At 45.2% G+C, this 10667-nt stretch overlaps 1 protein-coding gene across 1 annotated transcript; it reads right to left on the minus strand.

Moving 5' to 3' along the window:
• Positions 1-973: 973 nt before the first annotated feature.
• LOC105917960 lies at positions 974-5748 on the minus strand. Its single transcript, XM_012852921.3, has 5 exons — positions 5733-5748; positions 4742-4908; positions 4539-4649; positions 2733-2864; positions 974-2648 (listed from the first exon to the last, which is right to left on the minus strand). The coding sequence occupies exons 1-5, from the start codon at positions 5746-5748 to the stop codon at positions 2466-2468; spliced, it is 609 nt and encodes a 202-aa protein (XP_012708375.2). The 3' UTR covers positions 974-2465.
• Between the last annotated feature and the right edge of the window lie 4919 nt (positions 5749-10667).

Below are 10667 nucleotides of genomic sequence, written 5' to 3' on the forward strand. Positions count from 1 at the left end.
GATTAAAACTGGAGTAATGTACCGTCTCTTTTTCTCATGTTGGTTAAAAGACGAGAGGAAATAAAGCACGAATAATCATCTCTAATTCAGCCTTGGAAGCTTAGAAATATTTCTTAGTTGAAAGAAGCAGTTTTTGATGAATCTGCAGGAATGACGCTGTAGAGACACGGCAGAGTCAAAACTTATGGTGAGGTTTCTGAAGCTTGGTTTGACACAGGAGGCCAAAACACCCAGAGAATTCCTCATTTCTGTTTCATATGAACATGATATGAAATAAAACTTTCTGCAGAGGATATCCCTGATGATTTGGTTTGTCTTTGTGCACAAACAATTAAATGGAAATTATCTTTTGAACCCGTTTAAAGAAAATCAGAAACGATTTCCCCAGAAAAAAAAAAGAAAGAAAGAAATAAGTTTCAAACCATAAATCAACACTTTTAGTATTTATTTCATTTATAAATAACTTCAGCTGTATTTCAAATACAAATATAAACTTTCTCCAGAGTTAGATCTGAATGTATTCAGAATATAAAGACAATATAAATAACCAAATGTGAAAAAAAATTATGAGATTATTTCTTACTGTGAAACATAAAGACATGACTTATTATTCAGCACAGCAGAATGATCCAACCTGAGTCAGTTATGTTGACCTGAGATCATGTCAGGACAGGTGGGTGTGACGTCATCATAACTCCTCCCCCACCCCTCAAGCAGCGTTTGCCTTCAGGCTCTCTCACCCTGAACTCTGATCAGCTTCAAATTTAAAAATAAATAAATACAAATAATAAAACCCATCCAGCTAGCAAACAATAATAATAAATATGTCAATAAATAACTTTTAAATATCAATAATAAATACAAAAAACAGCATAAATAAAATCAACGGTTGATAAATAACAAAAATAAAAGCTCCTTTTGGGAGCCAACAAGTTTTTCAGAATAAAAGTCTCTATTAAAAACATTTTTTAAAAAAATGAACTGCTCATGTGTTTTATTTTGAAGAGATCTAGATAATTTCACTTCCTGCCGATGCTTCAAAGTATGTAAAAAATATATATTTACTGTGAAAGGCAGCAACAGGAAGTAATATTTGCATCTCAGCTTCACTAATGATGATTAAACTGAACAAAATAATATTTTTATATGGGAATTAATCTTTTGGTTGTTAAAGCTGCAGCAAGTACATTCTGTAAAAATTTATTTTTGGACATATTTGTTAAAACTGTCACTGTGTCCTGAAAGTAGAATATGAGATGGGTATTCTGTGAGAAAAATGCAGCTCCCCTGGCTCCTCCCAGTGCTCCTGCTGTGATTCGCTGAAACACCCCGCTCCCGGTCAGAAACAGCCAATCAGAGCCCGGAGGAATGTCAGCCACACCCCTCCGTCGCACAGCACTGCCAAGATTACTGAAACAACCTAACGTCAGAGGAAAACTGACCAAGAAGCGGAAGAAGACCGATGAGAAAAAGGAAGCTAACCAGAAAGAGTTAGCCTGAAATAAAATGAGGTAAACTCTGGAGCAGCGCGGCAGGCTCTGCTGTGGAGGGAGGGCTGCGCCGCAGCAGGTGTGCTTGTTTTCAGGCCAAATCAAACCGTTTTCTCAGAACCCCCTGCTGCAGCTTTAGCTGTAAACATAGTTCTCAGTGTGCAGGCAGCTTAATGTTCCTGTAGCCCTGAGGTTATTTGGAATAAATACAAAGAGAATAACTGCAAGATGTGTTTGATTGGATTGTTTCTGCACTAATAAATGTTAGAATCTGATCCGTGTTTCAGCCTCAGGTGATCTTAAGTTTTGACAGTCAGCAGATTATAAATTAAACGCTGTTTTTGGGGTTTGCCCTGCAGCTTCACTGCAGATGAAGATAAACAGTCGAACAAAAGAGCGCCGCGCGGGTCCAGGCCTGCAGATCTCCTTCACAATCAGCTCTTTCTTGTTTCCTTAAAAGTCTCAGAACACGTTTCTTCCTGCGGCCGCGCTCACATTCCTGCTGATCTCCAGCTTATGGAGCGGCTCGACGTGCCGAAACAAACACAGACCTTCAGCAAGCTCCTGGATCCGATTCAGCGTTAAGATGAGCAGATTAGCTGCTGCTGTTCATCTTCACCAACAGAAAATTCTCAGCAGTGCATAGTCTGAAAACCTGCTGCAGCTTTTAGGATCTGAATGTACAGCTGCTGCAGAACACAATCAAACAGCGAGCTTGCATCTGCATCAGGTTCTCTGGATCCTTCAGCATCAGGTTCTCTGGATCCTTTGGTCTGTTCTGCTCGAGCTTTTAGAGAATCCAAAGCTGTCGCTGATGAAGGAACATGCAGAAGATCACCGATAATTGATCGCTGCTCAGCAAAGATCTTCTCCGTGCGATCATGAGAGGCTCTACTCGGATCCTGCAGCTCTTTAAGGTCCACATCATCACATGGCGTCATTCCCGGTGGGCGGGGCTTAGCGTGCACCTGCAGGTCATGGCCTGTAGGTGGTGAGGACTCTGAAGGTCCGGTTCAGGTCATGACAGAAGGAGCGCAGCTGAGTCAGCGTAACGTGGACCGCCACCTGGATGCTGTAGTTGTCTTGGAGATGAGAGGCCAGGTCCGAAACCGGGTTCTGATCGGAGACGTCCGATCCGAGTTGCGCCACCTCCTTCAGCTGAAACACACAGACGGCGGTCAGCCAATCAGACGCCTGATCACATGACCGTTAGTCACACAGCCCACATGACGGAGTCTTTACCTTATTGACGTGGTTCAGCAGGTCACGAAGGTCCACTTTCAGGTCCTCCATACCCTTCACTCTGCTGGACAGAACCTCCAGCAGGTTCTGGTACATCTGAACGCCTGCAAGCATCCGGCTCACACACATGTCCTGCAGGGGGCGACAAATAAAGACAGCGTTACATGATGGGTGTCTCCCATAGATGACCTGAACTCCTACAAACGCCAACAACAGGAGTTCAGGTCAGACATATTTTCTAACATGGTCCAAAAATCTTTATTCCCCAATAAGCGTCCCATTAGAGTCTAAAATACTCAGGCTTAACTTCAGGTTACCTCCTCTAGAACCTCATCTAACCTCATCGACCCGGTTATCATCAGACCACCAAACCATCACCCAAACAACTGCAGAACCTGCGTAAAATGAACAACTATGAGGAAATAAGGTCAGATAGTTACCATCAAACACTCTAGCTGACCCTAAAGTTTGTCCATTTACCTCCTGGAGCACCACAAGTTAAAAAAAACGCGTCCCGTTTCAGAAACCAGTGTAGGTGGAAACAACATCCAGGATCCCAAAAACCTGGAGAAACACTGAAAGCAGGTACTGGGCTCCACGAATCAGTGATTTATCCCTATTAACACCCCTAAAATGTTCTAAAAAAACATTCTAAGCAGTTATTCCCTAACTGGACAGAAACAAAGTGAAAGACAGGGAATATTTCCACTCCATGAAACTATGAACTCTCCAGAAGCATTTCTAAAATCTCAGTCACTGATTGAACCACCAGGTCAGCAGAGCGGAGCCTCTACTGGGACATGTGTCCCCTTCTGTAACACGCCCTCATTCTTACAGGAATATGTTAAATTCTGACTTTGATAAAATCATGTTCTTGGTAATCAACAAAAGCAATAAAATAGTTTTTTACATAACAACCATAAACGAGCACTGGTTGAACCTAAAAGCACTTTGAGTGAAATAAAATCTGCAGTAGAGCATTGTGATCTCCATAAAGTCTCAATGATCATAAAAAACCATCATAAAGCCCACAGGACGCTCACACCAATCTAAAACTTTCAGAACCATCTCAAAAACCTTCAAACAACCTCATTATCCCAAACCTGACAGGAACTAAATAAAAAATAAAGATGATTCCTGAACAAAGACTGATCCAACCACCAACACCTCAACACCAACTCTATAAATACTCGTTTAAATCCCCTAAACAAAAACTAGTCACTAAAACATGGCTCACTGTCTGAGTAACCAATAAAAGGAGCCTAGTCAGCTGACCCAGTCCAGATTACCTCCAGGATGCCTAAAACCTTCTGTAATACCCCAAAACCAGCTCTGAAGGTGCTTCCAATCATTTTAAACTAAATATCCACAAAGGAGCCAAAGAAAAAACAAATTATCACGAGAAGAACACAATCAAGGATTCCTAAAACCTCTGAGGACATAACAAACCCACCCAAACATCCTAAAACCCCAAATGTTTAAGAATACCACCTCAAAGGAATTAAGAAATCAGTCAACAGCACATTTAAGAGATGAAGAAGTCCTTCAAAGACATGATACTACGTCTAAACCTCCTTACAGGAACCAATGGACAAAGTCCAACTAGTCCCAGAAACATCTTACGGGTTCTTTTAGAGCCACAGAAAAAAGATCCAGTACCCAAACATGTGCTGGAAAGCCAGAAGGTAACCTCATTCCTCCCTCCCAGCCTACAGCAAAGCCTTAGAACAGCCTAAACTACCAGCCTGTAACAGAACCAAAGAACCCAGACCCCCCCCCCCGGCCCCCCCGGCCCTGCAGACTGACCAGGGTGAAGTGTTCAGACAGCGCTTTGAGGACGGGGGAGGAGGGGATTCCCATCGACGCTGCCATCATCTGCAGGTTTGACGTCTGACTGGAAGAATCGAGGCTGAACACCTGAGGAGGACATGACAGTGTTAGGAACCACAGAAGAAGAAGATGATGATGATGATGATGATGTGAGAAGACAGCCAAACAGATCTGCTTACATTGACTGTGGCGCTGTGCGCTGCAGGAATGTCCTTCAGGATTTTCTCCCCCAGCGTCTTGGCCTCCACGGCGGTCTCTCTGAACGCAGGAGGGAGGCTGGACAGCGAGCCGACGGGAGCTGATCGGACTGAAGAGGCCAACAGGAAGTAGTGCAGAATGATGATGACTGGAGGAAGGAAACCAAGAGCATTTAGTCTGTAGGTCAGCACCAGAAAGGCTTATTTAGCAAGAGGCATAGAGAGGATAAAGCACCCAGAGCAACAGAAATAAACTCTGTGGGACAAAAGGTCTGATTTAAAAATGGCTGAGCAGGAAATCTCTGAGTTTCAGATTAATTCAGAGGATCTAAAGCAGACAAAGTCTACAAGAGACCTCACAGTTATATGATTAAGATGTAGGCAGAAAACCATGCAGCTGTGCAGGAGGCGTGAACCTCTAGATGCCTTCTGGACAACGTATAATTTCCTTTTCATATAAATATCATCATAATCATTATCATTATTATTATTATTATTATCTACCAGATCTGCAAAACATTTAACATTAAGAAGAACAGAAAATATCAATCAACATCCAACCAGAACAGATAGATAGATAGATAGATAGATAGATAGATAGATAGATAGATAGATAGATAGATAGATAGATAGATAGATAGATAGATAATGAGGCTCAGGTGATGCTGGGAGGGCATCAAGAGGAGCTGGTGGTCCTGACTGCAGGATCTAAACTTTCATGTTTTAACCCAAATAAACCAGATTACTCCATAAAACATCTGGTTTGGACCCGTTTCCGGCCAAAATCCGCTTAATTGATGCTGATTTATCAATAATCAATCAGATTTAACTCCCTATTAAAAAAACCCCTTTTACTTATTTCCTTGTTTTGGACCCACCAGCCCCCCGTAGGAGTCCTGCGGTCAGGGTACAGAACCAGGTCCTGGCTCTGCTGCCGTCCCCGGAAGTCTGTGGCTGTCAGGTGTGGACCTACCTGTCCAGGTGTCCATGTCTGTCAGGGCGGCCGTGCGTGTGTCCGTGTGTGTCCGCTGCGCAGCTCCGGAGCTTCCCTTTCAGCTTCCATTTGGACCCGTTTGGACCTTTTATCCGCGCCCAGCTCCGCCGCGGGGTTTTCCATTGACGGGGGCCGGAGTCATGCCGCAAACCCGGAGTTACGAAGTCTCTGAAAATCTGGATGCGTCACAGGCAGCGCGCACGGAGCGCCGCGCTGGGTGGGGGCTCGGCAGGTAAACCACGTGACCGCGCACCTTCTCTGCCGCTTCACGGAGGTTTGTTTACACACCAGGGGCGGTTCCGGTTCGGTTGACCACCAGCAGCAGAGGAACCAGGCACCTCCAGAACATCTAGAACCTCCGCTATAAACCAGGTTCCGTCCAACATCCTGTTCTTTTACCTGCAGCTGCAGGTTTGCTGATTCTGTAGAAATCTGATTTAAAAAAAAATCCCATTTTCATCCGGATGAGTAAAGAAAGTGTGGAAAATGTTTCTGAGATTTTATATAAGGGAAAATAAAGCTAGAAGAGAGGGTCGTTTCTCTTTGTCTTCATGTATTTGTTGACTTCTTTCTAATCCGTTCTCTATAAATCCCCTGGACTGGATGATCCGCCGTCTCCTGATACCCCACCTGTGTCACGGCGCCAGGCAGGAGGAACATCCAGCGTTTCTACGCCGTTCTCCATCCCTCAAACATCTCTGCTGCACCTCAAACATCTGCAGAACCCATGTCTGCAGGAACGCTGGGAGAACATCGGCGGGCCTTTCTGCACGGTGAGACCCTCCGTGTCTGTGAACAGCATCCAGCTGCAGACCCTGATGAGGGTCAGGGGTCAGGGGTCAGGTTGTGTGTGGAAACGTACAGGAGTGTGTGAGTGTCGACCTGGGTGTGTTTTATTGTTTCTCTTCCTGTGTGTCATCATGCGTGTCGCGTTTTAAGAAATCCTGGAAGCCTGTGAGTCAGCAGGGAAGTTGGAGGTTTTATTTCCTTATAGACGGAGAATTCATTCAGAGAGCAGTTGATCCGTTAATCCTGAGTCTGAGCGACAAACTCCCAGCGAGGAATAAAAGCTGAGCTAGCCCGCCGTTGATGCTCTGACTCATGTACCGACCCGTTCTGATCTTTTATCGCCGGAACAGACTGATCCGGTGTGGCTGCTGATGAGTTCTGGTGTCATTGTTTCATCATTCTCAGAGTGATTCAGTCCAGCTCAGAACAACTGAACCCAGAAGCGTTCTGTGTCTTTGGCTCCGGTCTCCACTGTTCCGCTGCTGCTTCATACAGATGGACGTTTCTGACCACCCTAACGGTCCGTCCTCACGGGTCGGTACTGGACCTGATGACTGGGCTGGATGAGAAAGAGGTCCGGATTCTATAGAACCGGAAATGATTTGGAACTGCCTGATTAGTGATGTAGAACTGAATCTTTTTCATAGGGCGACCCGGACTGAGTTCCTCTGGTTCCCCACGCCATGATGCCAGGAAGAACAGCAATGTCTCCAACTCAGGGGACAACTGCGTCCACCATCAGTCCATGTGTCCTGGCTGCTCAGATGTTGGGTCTGAGATCCAACAATCACAGCGTGGGATGAGGTAGAGCCGGTACCAGAGAGCCGGTACCAGAGGGAGGCGGGTGGGCGCAGATAGAACCGGGTTCTCTAATGCTTGGTGCACCATCCAACAATAACCTGTGTGTTGGGTCTATTATGGGTGACTGGAACCCACCGGGCCTGAAGTTAAGTCACTATGAGACCCATGTGGACCCACATGACATGGAGGCGTAGGATCTGGCCACCCAGACTCGTTGGACCCCACCCACTGTGCTGCCCAGCTGGTCTCTGAGGAACCGTCTCCTTACATAAGATGTCCAGGTCAGAGCGAGAGGAGATGAGAAACAGGAATACTGTCCGAGTTGCTGGATGACGAACCCAACAGGTCAACCCAAAGTCCTCGTTAGGCCCGGTTAGAGAAGCCATAGCAGAGCTGAGCGACGAGTGACTGGAGTCAAACTGAGGGGTAGGAACCAGAGACGACGCAGAAATATCATCACCCACAGCACAAAACAGCTGATTGGTCCAGTTTAGTGTGAGGTTCTGCAGCCGGTCCTTCTGGCGGGGATTCCTGCGGAGGAGGTGAGTTTACCTCTGTCTGCAGCTCAGAACGCCGGTTTACCAGCAGCTCATTCCTCGTTGAGCCTGACTGGTTTGTGAGGAGGAGGAGGCTGCAGGCTCCGTCTTCAGGAAAGGTCAGACCTTCCTGACCCGGCTGCTGGCACCCGGTCCAGGATCAGACCCGGTCCAGGATCAGGCCCGGCTTATCTCTCAGAGGTCACCTCCTCCACAGCCCACAGCTGTTTGGGCTCCAGGGTGCAACCAGGAAAAGTTTAGATCACCTGTAAATAACATTCTGGTGTTTCCAGGTAGAGTCAAAGGTCCTTTCTCTAACTGGAATCAACATGTTGCTGTGACGCTAACGTGGTTTTCCTCCTTGACTGCTGATTAAATGTGATTGCTGTTGATGTCTGGACCGTCAACACACCAGAAGCTGCAGGAATAATCATGTCCAGGAGGCACTTTGTTCATTTAGGCTTGAAATTGTTTTGATTAGAAGGCAAATTGAGTCAAACATCAGATCAGAGCCATAGAATAACAGGAACCTTGTATAAACTTGTTCCGTTTTTAGAGATTTATCCAGAGAATCTGTTTAATGTTTTCATTTTGGATCTCCTGTAAAGAACTTCTGGTTCCCCTCTGAATCGATGGTGCTAGAAAATAAACTGGCCTTAAATTCTCCTTCCATCAGAAATCAGATTGTTCCTCATGTTCCCAACTGAACCGTTCGCTCTCTGGCTGCAGGTTTACTGAAGGTTCTGAATTCTAGTTTAAAACAGCCGCTATGCTGATGACACACAGCTATATACCGCTGTCTCATGATGACACGGGACACAATTTTCCCCTTTTAATCATACTCTGCATCACAATGGTCCTCCATTTTGGTTCTTGTGGGTCCATTGGCGGCAGCCTTGGCAGAAGTTAGCAGGTTTTGGCTCTGCTGGAGGTAATTCCTCCCCACTGTCGCTTCATGCATGCTCAGTATGAGGGATTGCTGCAAAGCCATCAACAATGCAGACGACTGTCCACTGTGGCTCTACGCTCTTTCAGGAGGAGTGAATGCTGCTTGGAGAGACTTGATGCAACCTGCTGGGTTTCCTTAGAGAGGAAACTTTCTCACCAACCTGGAGGATCTGATGGAGTCTGACTTTGGAAAGAACCTTGATGATGAGATGTGTTGTTAATTGGTGCAGTATAAATAAAATTTAACTGAATGATTAATTTTGGAGGCTCTCTCCTTTGGTGTTTGTCTCTGGCACAGTGTTGGGGGTGTTCATGGTCTACTGCAGCACCGTACCGGACACGGTTTCTCCAGGTCAGCCGGTCAGTAACAGCATCTTCCCACTTCTTAAAGTCTGTGTGGCACTTTTGGTGTTTTTACACCTTTTCCTTTGAGCTCCTCAAGGTTTCCTTCCTACCAAAAGCTGAGTATGGAACAGAGATGTAGAGACAAACCCAAACCACGGCAGTGAACCCTTCACACTACGTAAAAACCTCAATACGAAAATAATTTTCTAATTATTACATTAAAACGCTATTAAAACTTTTATCACCTGAAGGTTTTTGCTAGAGATCAAGCATTTCTCTAGCCGGCCCACAGCAGAGATGCTAAGAACACCTTTACATCCTCAGGTGATCACCTGCCAGGTCTTTCTAGGAACACTGCTCCACTGCAGTGGCACCAAAGTTCAGCAGCAGGAATGCTGACAGGACCAGACAGGGAGAACATCACTGATCAGTCTCTGCACTGGTTTTACTAACTGTGATGTAACCGGTTAGCTGCATGACTTGCTTCTACGCCGCAGGTCTTCAGCGGGCAGCTAAAGGCTCAGGAGACGCCCTCCTGAAGACCTGAAGGCAGGTCAGAAAGTTCAGCTTCTTTGCTTCATATTTCATCACCTGACGTGTTTTTGCAACCAACCTGATTTTAAGCTAATTACTTTGTTTATGACACATTTTTCCTAATTTATGTTACTTTAATTGATCTGTGTTCTTTGTCCCCTGAAGCATTTTGTTCTAGTTGTCTAATTATTTGGTTTATCGCTGTGATCCTTTTTGCTTCTGTTATTTTTTTGTTACTTCTGCAAAGCCCCTTTAGTTGCATCTGATTACCGTATGTTTTGGACTAAGAGTCCCTCCGACCTATAAGTCGCATTTATTTAAAAATGTATTCCAGACAATCTAAGTCTAAAAACTTAGATTTAATCTGGTAAGGTAATTACAGAGCTGCATCCACAACCGGCTGAATAACATGGAACATACCTGGGAGGATGAATGGGTAAAAGTTCTCGTCATTTCAGCATAACGGCTCGTTTCGCTGAAAGTTCTCATAATTGCGCTGAAATCGGGCCGTGAGCGTAACGCTGCTACGTGCTAAGCTAACAGTGTGACACAGATGATTCAGAGCAACACAAAGCTGACGTGAATCAGTAACGACGTAAACCTGTAAGTTAGTGTTATGAAAATATATAATCAGTTTTGTATTAATCATGTATTTTTCTTAAAGCAGTAAGTTACCTAAGTTCTGATTACTAAACTGTGTGGTTTGGACTCTACATAGGATGAGGGTTTCCAGGGTCACTAACAGGGAAAACATTCTTTCAACCATCTTGTGGGATACCAGGCGAAGTGGGAGTCACATGAGGTTTTACCCGGCAGCCTATCAAAAGATGCGGCCCTGGGCGGGTTCTTCAGACACGCCTGCAGCCGCCATGGGAGGGCGGACTTCTGGTTTTACTACATGAGCTTTATGAGAACGTTGTGTGTCTCCCCTTGGAGTTCCAATTCTAATAAATTTATGTAT

This window comes from Fundulus heteroclitus, chromosome 16 (assembly GCF_011125445.2).
Source record: "Fundulus heteroclitus isolate FHET01 chromosome 16, MU-UCD_Fhet_4.1, whole genome shotgun sequence".
NCBI lineage: Eukaryota > Metazoa > Chordata > Actinopteri > Cyprinodontiformes > Fundulidae > Fundulus > Fundulus heteroclitus.